General features: G+C 49.0%; 3 protein-coding genes across 3 annotated transcripts; all 3 read right to left on the bottom strand.

Moving 5' to 3' along the window:
* Positions 1-7055: 7055 nt before the first annotated feature.
* F5891DRAFT_1142089 (serine hydrolase FSH) lies at positions 7056-8482 on the bottom strand (the record flags this gene model as incomplete). The annotated part of the gene is made up of 9 exons (XM_041364920.1): positions 8243-8482; positions 8127-8159; positions 8027-8069; positions 7748-7971; positions 7679-7695; positions 7588-7624; positions 7455-7528; positions 7231-7415; positions 7056-7180 (listed from the first exon to the last, which is right to left on the bottom strand). The coding sequence occupies exons 1-9, from the start codon at positions 8276-8278 to the stop codon at positions 7056-7058; spliced, it is 774 nt and encodes a 257-aa protein (XP_041228890.1). The 5' UTR covers positions 8279-8482.
* A 3-nt stretch (positions 8483-8485) lies between these two features.
* F5891DRAFT_1018694 (mitochondrial carrier domain-containing protein) lies at positions 8486-9966 on the bottom strand. Its single transcript, XM_041361049.1, has 7 exons — positions 9892-9966; positions 9725-9824; positions 9603-9671; positions 9354-9552; positions 9083-9304; positions 8866-9021; positions 8486-8811 (listed from the first exon to the last, which is right to left on the bottom strand). The coding sequence occupies exons 2-7, from the start codon at positions 9803-9805 to the stop codon at positions 8582-8584; spliced, it is 957 nt and encodes a 318-aa protein (XP_041228889.1). The 5' UTR covers positions 9806-9824; positions 9892-9966; the 3' UTR covers positions 8486-8581.
* A 226-nt stretch (positions 9967-10192) lies between these two features.
* On the bottom strand, positions 10193-11981 carry F5891DRAFT_1018689 (uncharacterized protein). Its single transcript, XM_041361048.1, has 5 exons — positions 11387-11981; positions 11034-11332; positions 10853-10978; positions 10728-10798; positions 10193-10661 (listed from the first exon to the last, which is right to left on the bottom strand). The coding sequence occupies exons 1-5, from the start codon at positions 11772-11774 to the stop codon at positions 10388-10390; spliced, it is 1158 nt and encodes a 385-aa protein (XP_041228888.1). The 5' UTR covers positions 11775-11981; the 3' UTR covers positions 10193-10387.
* Between the last annotated feature and the right edge of the window lie 268 nt (positions 11982-12249).

Below are 12249 nucleotides of genomic sequence, written 5' to 3'. Positions count from 1 at the left end.
TCTAGATGTAAATTCTACCTTGCCGAACCTCTGAACTTTAAGGTTTAGAACGAGATCTGGATTTCCAAATCCCACGGGAAGTCATCCACTGTACTTATATATTGTAGATAGGAAAGTGATGTATCACTCCATCTGTAATCGCCTCTTGGTCTCACGCCAAGTGGCACTCCAACTAGGATCCCAAAAAAACTCTACTCAACAATGCACCCAATGGTGTCACCAATGCCTCAGTATCATCAGAAAAACATCCACTATGGCAACCATTGGAAGAAGAAGTGTCAGTGTGGGCCCCAGGGGCCCTAACTCCGGCACGACATCTCCAACTCAAGGCACCACAACCAGATGTTCCACAGGAAAGACTCTATCGCAAAATGAAATTGAGAAGCTTCCCAGCATAGTAACGGACTCCATTAGTGCTGAGCAATATCTCTCTTCGAACCTTCTTTGTCACCTGGATGAACCTTTCACACTAACTCATTTGATTTCAACCCTTTTCCACATCACACAGCTACCCAAAACTCCCCTCCCCGTCATCACGGCCATCATGGCTATGGCTTTCATCCTGAAGAAGCATGCTGCTGATGAAATAGCAGAAACAGTTGTGCGCCAACTCTCTGACACCTTAATGCCCAAGATAGTTGATCACGTAATCACCGCCATTGTGGCCAAGATACTGGATGCATCGACCACCCTAGAAAGTTCACTTAAGGAGATGGATGCTACTTCCCAATCACTCACATCTACCTTGGAGAAGACAGATGGGACATACCGGCTGATGGAAAGGATGAGAAACAAGCAGGAAGATAGCTTGCAGACAGCAATCGAGTGAGTTGAAGAAGCTGCTGACACCCTCTATGCATCTGTGGAGGATTGTCAGAATGCAATTAAGGTTCTCTCCCCCTCCTTAGAGGCCACGCAGGACAAAATCAATCACCTCTACATGCAGCTCTCATCCACACCCTCTCAACCTACTGCCCTTGCACTCTCCCAACCATCATACAGTAGCATTGCAGCAGCCCACCTACCCCCGTCAGTTGACAAAGCCATTGGCCATGCTGCTATTCGTGTGAGGCAGGTCCTACTGGACCCTCAACCCGGTGAACTGCTATTTCCCCCCAACATGTCAAACTCCGACATCGCCAAGAAGCTGAAGGACACACTTGAAAAGGCTAGGGATGAATCAACACCACCAGGGAGCATTTGTGCAGTCATGGCCTTGCGTAATGGAGGCATAGTTGTTGAAATGGAGATGGAGAGTCTCGCGACATGGCTCAACAGTCCCTCAGGAAGGACAGCATTGGAAGGCAGCCTAGACACCCCAGTGTCGTTCTGCAACCGTACGTATCCAATTGTAGCCGAGTACTTACCTATCCAGCTTCAGATTGAGAAGGACGACTTCCTCAGAAGGGTCGAGCAGGACAACAACCTCCAGGAGGGCACGCTTTCCAGTATATGCTGGATTAAGCCCCTGCTCAAACGTTCTGCAGAGCAGCGGAGAGCATTCGCACTGATACAAGTTGCTGATGTCCAGACCGCAAACAACATCTTGTGCGATGGGCTCTGCATAGCCAACAAACATGTAGGAGTACACAAGGACAAAAGGGAACCCCTACATTGTGCTAAATGCCAGTGATTCAACCACATCACTCAGAACTGTCAGGCTACAGAAGACACATGCAGCACTTGTGGGAACCCACACCGCACGGCGGCCTGCAACTCATACCGCACAACGCGATGTGTCAACTGCCACAGCCTGAAGCACACCAGTTGGAGTAGATCATGCCCGGAGTTCACCAAACGTTGTTGGGAGATTGACGAGAAATACCCAGAGAATTGAATGCCATACTTCCCCACTCAACATGCCTGGACTCAGGTCATTCAGCCTGCTAGGCCGGCGAAAACTCCTATGCCGCCCACCTCGCCACCCTGCAACTCTCAAGACTCTCACCCAGGCGCCCTTCGCCAAACCACGATCGACTTCCGCAATCAACAGTCTGCTCGAGAACGCTCTTTCCAATGACCACAAGACTCCTCCATACACAACCTCATCACCTCCCTGTCTCCATGGGGAGAAGCCTCCCCCCTCGACAGCACACCCACCCTTCCGTCAAATCATGTCTGAGCACGTCAACGAACCTCCCGCTATCCTCTGTATATGGCAACAGAACCTTAATACCTCATTGGTGGTGCAAGCCTCCCTGCTCAACAACCCCGGCATTGCCAACTGGGATATACTAACTTTACAGGAACCCCACATTAATTTCCTCCGCAACACCAGTGCCAACCATCACTGGCATGTGCTATACCCATCCCAACACCACACGCACCCCCAGCAACGAACACACGCTATCACGCTCATTAGTTCCTCTGTAAATACTAACTCCTGGAAACAGCTTTCATTCCCGTCTTCGGATGTGGTCGTTCTTCAACTCTCGGGCCCTTATGGACTCTGTACTATTTTTAATGTCTACAATGATGGTAACTCTCAACATACTCTAACTGCCCTCAATGCCTACTTGGACACTAACATTGCAACTGTCCGCTGTAGGGATTCATTTCTGGTTGGGCTTGTAGAGACTGTTTTTACCTTACCTTATGTTGGCACTTTTGTAGCTTACATAATCAATCAATCTTTTCACCAGTTACCAGTATGAGTCAGAGTCCTCAGTAGTTTTTATGATATTTCCTCTCCTCTGAGCCTTGAGCCTGGTCCAGAAACCCTTTAGGGTCGAATAGCAGCTAGGTTCTGCAAGACCCAACACATTGTTCAGACTCACCATCTGAATTGTTGTACCTTCACCGCCCTCTGGAAACTGACCACATGCTTTGGATGGGGGACTTCAATCAGCACCATCCTCTATGGGAAGAAGCCAGGAACTGGCACCTCTTCAACTACAATGCAGCCAGCCCACTCATTGAGCTGATTGCTGACTACAGAATGGTACAACTCCTCCCTTGCGGACTCCCCACCCTACAGTCATCTGCCACAGGTAACTGGACCCGCTCCGACAATGTCTTCAGGACAGAATCCATCAATGACACCGTGGTGTCCTGTGAGACAGATCCAGCCCAACGTGGTCTGCGGACTGACCATGTTCCGATCCTTCTTCGACTGGAATTGGACACTCCCACAATCAATGACGACCCACACAGAAATTGGCGTGTGACTGACTGGGACGACTTCAAGGAGAACCTTAGCCTTGCACTCTCCCCCTTCCCCCCTCAACCGCTCGTCACTGACAGGGAATTCCAGATTGCTGCAGACCGTATCACCGCGGCCATCACTGCCTCCATCGAGGCTAAAGTATCCTTCTCCAAACCTTGCCCACATTCTAAATGTTGGTGGACTCATGAACTAACACAATTACATCAATAGGTCAATACCCTCAGCCGGCAAGCCTACCTAATGAGAGGCCTACCTCAACACACCTGCCACCAGGACCTTGCGGATGTCAAGAAACGCTACACCGAGAAGATCGAGTCGACGAAGAAACAGCATTGGATTGAATGGTTGGAAGATATAGAAGGCAATGACTTGTGGACGGCCAACAAATATATCTCATCAGAACCGAAGGATGGGGGTAAGACAAGAGTACCCACTCTTTGCATCAAACGACCTGATGGCACCATGACTGAAGCCAATACCAACCACGAAAAGAGCACCATCATAGCTACATCATTCTTCCCTCCACCCCCTGCTAACGACTTTGTACCCTCAGACATGTTATACCCTGACCCAGTAACCCTGCACACTCCCTTCACTTTGGCAGAAATCACTTGCACTATCATCAAACTCAATGGATACAAGGCTCCTGGACCGGATGGTATTTGCAATATAGTGTACAAACAGTGTACAGGCATTCTCGTCCCCTACCTCACACACCTATTCAATGTGGTCTTCACCCTTGGCACTTACTATGAACCATGGAAAAAGTTCACGATGGTGGTGCTTCACAAACCGGGAAAACCCAACTACTCCCTCCCCAAGGCATTCCGTCCTATAGCACTGCTCAACACAATGGGCAAGCTGTTATCTGCTGTTGTTGCTGAGAGACTAACCTTCACGCTCGAGCAATACCACCTCCTGCCGAACACGCACTTCGGGGGGAGGCCAGGGCACTCCACCACTGACTCCTTACATCTGCTCAAGGAGACAGTTAAAAATGCATGGAGATCTCACAAGGTCACCTCAGTCTTGTTTCTGGATATTGAGGGTGCATTCCCCAATGCGGTGACGAAGCGCATCATACACAACATGCGTATGAGACACATCCTGAGGGACATAGTAAGTTTTACAGAGCGATTACTAACAGATTGACAAATGCAACTTCGCTTCGACAGCTATACGTCAGACTGGATCCCCATCAATAACGGGATAGGTCAAGGTGACCCGTTATCAATGATACTGTATATCATATACAGTTCCGATCTCGTTGATGTTGCCAAACCACCGAGGGGCCGAGCCACTATCACAGAGCTAACTCTAGCGTTTGTTGACGATACCGCACTTATAGCGGTCGGTAAGGACTTTGAATCTACTCACGCTATTCTAGCAGACATGCTGGAAAGGCCGGGCGGCTGTTATGACTGGTCAAGAGCCCACAACTCACATTTTGAAGCTAACAAGTTTGTGTTAATAGACTTCTCAATGAATCGATGGAAGACACGCCCTAATATGCACATCCAGGGCACAACCATCAAGCCCACTCCCAGTCATTGCTTTCTGGGAGTCATCATCGACCAGGAACTGCATTGGAAAGTGCAGGCAGCCAATGCTATCGCGAAGGGCACAGCCTATGTCTTTCAACTGCGAAGACTCTCTACAGCAGCCAAGGGTCTCCCGCTTCACCTCATGCGACAACTATATCAGGCAGTGGCAGTCCCTAAAATGTTATATGCAGCAGACCTCTGGTTCACCCCCACCTTTCGTGAAGGTTCTGACATCTTACAGCGTGGCTCTGTTGGAGTAGTGAAGCGCCTAACCTCCGTACAGCATATAGCAGCGCTTGCCATTACAGGAGCCATGAAATCTACAGCTACAGATTTATTAGAAGTTCATGCTAACCTGTTACCCATCCCGCTCCTCCTCCAGAACACCTGTCACAGGGCAATTGTTCACCTCGCCACTTACCCTGACACCCACCCCTTATATGGCCCAGTTTGTTGTGCAGCAAAGTGATATGTCGTGTCTCATCGATCATCTCTTCACCGTCTCACACATCAGTTTTCTATCATCCCAGAGGACATCGAGACACTCCTACCAACACGCAGACCACCCTCAAGCACAAACCCATACCGGACCCACATTGCAGCTTCAAAAGAATCGGCCATCCAGGAACATGTCCAGCTTTGTGACACCATCCAAATATACAGTGATGGATCTGGGCACCAGGGAGGGGTGGGAGCGGCAGCAGTACTATTCTGCATGGGCAAATGCCCTTGCACCCTCCGTTTCCATCTGGGAACGGAGAAGGAACATACTGTGTATGAAGCGGAGGCAGTCGGCCTTACATTAGCTGCTAAGTTAATCGCAATGGAACGAGACCTCACCTTTCCTCTCTCCATCTCTGTCGACAACCAAGTGGTTATTCAATCTGGTGAGAGCTTCAACTCAAACCCGGGCTCTTACTTGATCAATCATTTTTGTAGCATGTTGAAGTGCATTGCCAAGGATCATGACGACTTCGACATCACCCTCAGATGGGTCCCAGGCCACTCAGATGTTCACGGCAATGAGGATGCGGACAAGCACGCGAAACGGGCGGCTGAGGGATGGCACCAGAGTAGCCCCAGCCACCATCTCCCACACTACCTTCGACATAACGCCCTACCCCTCAGTATCTCGACACTCAAGGAAGTTCAGCGTGATGTATCGCATGCTCGATGGAAGCGATTGTGGCGCAAATCGCCACGCTATGCTCGTGCGACTCACATAGACCCCAAACTGCTACAACGATCCTTCATCAAACTCACTGCCCACTTCCCCAAGCGACTCACTGGAGTATACATGGCCCTTCGCACCCACCATGCCCCCCTATGCAAGCATCTACATCACATCAGCAAGTCGCCAACTCCCTTCTGTCCACATTGTCCAGGCATCGCCGAGACCGTCCCTCACTACCTGCTTGATTGCCCTCACTTTCGCCGTGAACGCCACATCCTGGCATGTGCACTAGGCTGCAAAGCCACATCCCTCCCATACCTACTCTCTGACCCAGAAGCAACTCCCCACCTGGTCAAATATATCAACACCACTGGACGACTCCGTCTGACGTTCGGTGAAGTACCACTGCCTCACATGCCTCCTGATTGACGAAACTTGTAAATACACAGATACACATGTCTATATTACCGCAAGTCCCCATACCCCTCTCTGTACCACCACATGTACAACACCTCTAATCCCCCTCTTCAAACACTCATATACACGGAATCAACCTCCCTCCTACGTGGCATCAGTCAAACGGAGACGATCTAGCCAACCAACAGTACACTATTGGCATATATATCTTCCTCCACTTGCACCCCTCATGATTCCTGTACCAGCTCGCCTCGTGCGACCGAGTATGCGTATGCATATTCCATTGCTAGAGATCATCACATGCGCGAATAATCAAAGTCATCTCTACTTATGGGCGGCACGTCTAAAACAGCTGGCGGGAACAGCAGACTGGCAGGGTACGCCCACACCAGGGCATTCATGCGCCCAGGTTTGCGATGGGACACTAGGGGTCCCGTAGACTAGAACGTACTGTCCTACATAGTATCTACTTCAAAGGACATAAATTGGAATTTTTTTTAAAAAAAAAAACTCCATCTGTAGTTTACAGCAATTCATGTATCACAAATGACTTGTGGTTATAGGTAGTGATACATCAAACCTACAGGTACAGGTGCTTATCATGTCTTTCAATTCGTTATTTAATCATAAACCAATCTTTGGGCATTGCAAACACTTACGTGTCACATCTGCATCTCCACCAATCAGAGCTCAGAATCAGTAGGTCGTAAGAGGTCGTAATAGCTTCGAACTTAAATGTTGTTGAGCGTTCATTTCACAGTTTTGCAGATGTAGGCTGAATGATATTTCTCGGTTCTGGGGAAGGAATCACCCCAAGAGGATTAGTCAAGTAATTGCGGAGGAACTCCCTCCAGATGGCTTTCAAGGGCACGAAATGACCTATCTAGGGTGTCAGAAACGAGTCACAGCACATGGTGGAATCGGCTGACCGCCATCATGCTCCTCCAATCTCTTGTTCTGTGAAAGATCAAGTAGACCCTTCGAGCGCTCCTCAATGACAATGACGTCGTTTCTCCCGAGAACGTGCAGGGTTGGTGTAGAATATGATGTCCCAAAGATTTCTGCACTGAGAGACCCGGGTGCTTTGAAGCCTGAGACGGCTACACAGAATTTGCTAAGTCAAGGCTGAGCACTTGTATCTCTTTGGTAGGACACATCACGTACAAAGGCGGGTGAGGAGCCCTCTCCATCAACGAGAAAGGGAGGGTATGAATGAGGCCGCTCTAGCTGGAGAAGGATGAAGCCTTGAGAGTCAACAGGTACGATCACATCGCGAATATACACACGAGAGCGGCAAGCAGAGCAGCCATAGCTGCTCCTTGACTTTGGTTTCACCGATAAGCCAAACGGCATCAAAGATGGACAGTGAAAGATTACCTGAAGCCAAACACACCCTACGACCAATTCATTTTAACTCAATGTGTGATATGCAGCGGACATGCTCACATCATATCGATCACGCTGAAGAATATCTCTCAGAAGGAGTATAGATTCTTCTAACCCGTGGGCGATTGTTTTCTCTGGGTTAGTTTTCCACCAAGCTCGGGGCGTAGTTGAAGGATCAGAGGATGTCGCGTTCGCCTCTGAGGCTCCGAGAGCTGCCAACGAAGCTGCAGACGAGGCGCCGTTGAGGTCAACAGGAAGTAAGACAATGGGTCCGTCGATGAATACTATGTCCGCCTGTTAACCTGTACATCGGAATGGTTACATAGATTCCAAGCATACCCATTTCAATGCCTTTTCCCATCGATTTCCTCAAGGCCCCAAGCTTTGATGAATCGGCCTGTAAGATGACGATGGGATACCAAAACACGAAGATACTTACGCGTTTACTGAATATACTTGCATTTTGCGAGTGTCTGAGGAAGTGAATCAGTCATCCACGTATGCTGCTCAGCCAGTGGTGATTCGTAAACTCATTAGAGTATAAACTGGTACTTACCCATGCAGCATTAGCACCTTCGTTGGAGCAGCCATCACTGTTAGTTCGCCTCTTGTTTCGTCTAGTCAGACCTGTAGGCTGTAGTATGACAGCCGTTCCGTCTACGTTATAAGAGCTTGTATGCAGTCAAAGTTCAAACGTTCGGGCTCAAGGTCTATTGGCTTCGCCTGAGGCCTGAACATCGGTCGGGCCGGTCAGAGCCGTTCCAACTTCCCAGCGTCCGCCCACCACAAACCAAATCGGAATTCGAACTCACACCACCCTTCATTTAGCCAAAACACAATGTACATCCTTGAGACTTTCTGTATCTGCAAATGAATCTCCTCGCTCTTCTTAAATCACTCCGAGTACCGATCTTGCGACGGTGAAACTTTCATCGTCTCGATGATCCCTCTCACTTTTTCATACACAGCGAACACGATCGCCTGTCCAGGAGCCACCCGCAGAACTCTCGGCGTAATTCCTTTGTAGAACGACCGGACGCCTTCCTGTTTCCACATATCCTTTGCTATCGCTGCAATCCGCTCAAACGCCGTGGTTCCTGGTTCATACGTGGCCTTTTGCAATCCTATCGGTGTCATGGATTACTTGAATGTAGGCAATCCCTGTAAGATGAACTTACGAGTTTTAATCGTGTCTATCGGAGCGTTCGAGAAGGGTCCCATAGCACCTGATATGAGTCCAATAATCATGTGTTGGTATGAAGGTAAGTCCTTCAAATCCGGCTGGTATGTGTGTGCCAATTTCTTAAGTTCCTGATATGCAGTGAAGTTCGCGCCTACGATCACATGATTCATAAGCCTCGTCACGGTATCAATGACAGAACTCGTTAGACTGACCTTGATTAGTAGCTTGCCGTAAAGCAGTGAGCGAGACTCCTCTATAAAGGGCCGAAAAACCTTCTTCACGTATGATCGTATACACCGCATGACCCGCATTACGATATCTCGGAGCTTCCAGCGGATCGGCGAGCGAATGTTGTTGCGCCTGCAGACGGATCTTCACCACTTCCATTGGACAGACGACCGCGATCGCCTCGGTCGTCCCAGCAGCGAGCCCAGCTAAGCCGAGAGTTCAGTTTCCATCACGCAACAACTTTGAATAGATTACCGATGAAGATATTCCCCACCCTGGTGTTCCCTGTTGATTTATCTGCTAACCATTCTTTGTAGGTCTCAAAGCTGGCAAATCGGATGGCCATCTTTGGGACTATTCCGGAAAGGACAGCGCCGAGGCCCTTGTATAATGCTAATGGAGTCTCGCGTCTAACGATCATAACACCTGTCGCCAAAAATCCTCGTGGTTTTGTCTGGCGGGGAGTTAGTTGATGAATGCCGTACAACATCACTTGTGACATACCCCAGGGGCCATCCCGGATTTGGAGAGTTGCATCCGCACCTTTATGGTGTCGAGTGGTTGGCAGCATATCTGAGACCCTTGATCGTTTTATGTAGTGGACGACATTGAATATACACACTTACCGCCTCCATCGCGCCAGCGATCCCTCCAGCCGTGATATGTGTAGCGAAGCCTACCGGCTTCTTGTCCCCATTTCTTGACATAATTATAGGACCTAGGCGTCTGGAGGGTTGGGTGGGGTATTAGATACCAGCGGATGAAAAGCTGGGCAAAACAAAATGAGGGTTACCTCACATACGGCCGATGAAATGTAAGACTGGCGCGGATTTAACATGTGAATATTTGGTTTTCGTCTACTATTTCCGGACCTTCCCGCGTTAGCACCGACCAAGTATTTCCAGTACTGTCCTTGGATCAATCGATCATTGATCATCACTATACCCGCGAGAGTCACGAGCTATGTTTTCCCCGTTCTTTATCCGCTTTGCATCCGAATATTGGTACATGCGCGCGCGCACTAGTCAAAAAACCGGGCGGCACATCGATGTCAAGTAAGTTGAAACAATCAACCAACGGCTCAGGGCTGCCGATTTAGATGAGTGAAACAGTAATCTTTCCGGAACAAACGGGAGTCTACTGTGGATCCGGGTGTGAAGCAGATGCATAATGCGTGCCAAGATATCCGATGGAGAACGACAAAATGCAATAAAATGAAATGCGACTACTAAGGTATTTAGGTAATCGCTAGGGTATAAGATCCAAGGATGCATGTGCTATGATGAACGTTAACTGTCGTTCGCGATTGCGTCGCCTTCGGTCGTTCGTACTTTCTCCGTGGCAGCAGGTATCGAGGAACAATCTTTAAGCAAAGGCATCGATTGTGACAAAGCCGACACAGGTGACGAATTTGGCGAACTAGACAGTGTTTCCTCGCCCGATGGTTTGGGTTCTTCGTCAGCCGGAAACTCGTTTGATGCATGAAGGGACTCGATATCGTCATCGTGAACTGGGCAGAAAGGACCCTTAAAGAACCTATGTTGGGCGTATGCGAATGCAGGTCTGTTCATGTCCCGTGCCAGTATATCAGGCTTACGATACAAGACATGAGAAATTGGCGACACATACGTCAGCGCAATGGAGAGTGCAATCATAACCAATGTGCCCGTGGGCGGAAAGTACCCATTATTCGTGGTGTCCTGCAATCTGATTAAACTGTGATCGTTTTTGAACAATTCAAGGTGAGTACATACCACGACATGATAACTGTTTCTGTCAATCAAATATCTGAGGCCCCGACTCATGCCAGATTGCTGATTAACAGCCAAGTCGGTCCCCAGGACGCACAAGAAAGTGCCGACAGACGCCGATCCTAGAAGCTATTCGATTCAGTCAGGATTCAAGGAGACCATGAAGGACGAATTCAACGCTCACCAGTCCAGCTCGCTGTTTCCAAATGACAAGTACTGCACTCGCGAGACCACAAAATGCTATGAGTAGCCAATTAACGAAGAACGCAACAGGCTCGGGTACCAATAAGAGGTTACGTAGTAATACTATCCGTATCCCGATGGCAAGGCCACCCTGTATGCCTAACTGGAGGATGCCTACCATACGACCCACTTCTAAAAGCCCGAAGATAAAACCAAAACAAAATAGTACAAGAACTAGAGCTGTCAAGGTAATGTCCGAAATACCGACATTGTCTAATGTATTAACAAAAACGGACCATGCTGTAGATGGGTTAGGTAAATTTTCATACGGATGAATGATTAGTCGCTACGCACATGTTACAGCCACAGATAGGCCTATGGCCGCACCGGTGGTGAGGCGCCAGCCACGAAAGCCGGCCAGCATAAGCGGAACGCCAACTATGAACGAGAACGCAATCCACAAGACAGCAGGCAGTGAGAATCCACTACCGCTGCCATCGGTTGCGAGTCCTTGAGGAATTTCATTTCCAGTGAGTGGACTGTAAACCACGACGGTCCCGTTTTTGTTGGTGACAATGACATTAGGATCTTGGAGATGTTGAAGTTGATGAGTAGGCGTAGAGTACATGGTCTGTGCCATAGCTCCTTGTAGCAGGGTACTTGCGAGAGCGGCGAAGGCTAGACATGGTACGAGTAGTAGTCGTTCGCTGTGGCGACATCTGCAGCGCGTTGAAACCACCATGGGTTCTCCTGCTTACGCCAACGGCGAGAATTTAAAGAGAGACTAATTATAATATAAGACAAATGCCTTGATGGAGAGGCCTGAGCTAGAAGACAGGCCGACAAAATTCAAACGAGCGACAATCGAAATGAGTGGGTCAGCGTCTTGAGACACTTTCTTGAAACGAAGACGGAACGAAGAAAAAGACTTGTTGCTATTGCAATTGTGCCTTCCGTGAAGCAATTGATCCGGTACCCGAAATCAAGGTTTGAGCATTTCAAACTGGTTACTTATTACGTCAATCCACTATAGTAATTACGGCACTACAGTGGCAAAAAGACGGCCAGGTGGCGGACTTTGGTGGACTTTCAAATCACCTCGTTGGTGCTGCGGTGTAATTTCAATGCTCGACGTGCCGTCTTGCCGTGGTTCTTGCCGTAGTGCGTGCCGGACTTTTCTGCGCTGGATGGGGATGCATCGGCATCCCACGCACTTG

The sequence above is a fragment of the Suillus fuscotomentosus genome (genome assembly GCF_016647785.1).
Source record: "Suillus fuscotomentosus strain FC203 chromosome Unknown F5891scaffold_13, whole genome shotgun sequence".
In the NCBI taxonomy this organism is placed as follows: Eukaryota; Fungi; Basidiomycota; class Agaricomycetes; order Boletales; family Suillaceae; genus Suillus; species Suillus fuscotomentosus.
This window is presented reverse-complemented; position numbering and strand designations above follow the sequence as displayed.

What these genes read in the sequence shown, in the direction of transcription:
- F5891DRAFT_1018694 (XM_041361049.1), bottom strand. Translation starts at nt 9,805, where the DNA reads ATGTCAAGAAATGGGGACAAGAAGCCGGTAGGCTTCGCTACACATATC. An exon ending in TCGCTGGCGCGATGGAGGCG is followed by an intron (nt 9,672 to 9,724) that starts GTAAGTGTGTAT and finishes CAAGGGTCTCAG; the next exon opens with ATATGCTGCCAACCACTCGA. An exon ending in ACGGCAAGCTACTAATCAAG is followed by an intron (nt 9,022 to 9,082) that starts GTCAGTCTAACG and finishes ATGTGATCGTAG; the next exon opens with GCGCGAACTTCACTGCATAT.
- F5891DRAFT_1018689 (XM_041361048.1), bottom strand. Translation starts at nt 11,774, where the DNA reads ATGGTGGTTTCAACGCGCTGCAGATGTCGCCACAGCGAACGACTACTA. An exon ending in CCTATCTGTGGCTGTAACAT is followed by an intron (nt 11,333 to 11,386) that starts GTGCGTAGCGAC and finishes ACCCATCTACAG; the next exon opens with CATGGTCCGTTTTTGTTAAT. An exon ending in GCACTCTCCATTGCGCTGAC is followed by an intron (nt 10,662 to 10,727) that starts GTATGTGTCGCC and finishes GGACATGAACAG; the next exon opens with ACCTGCATTCGCATACGCCC.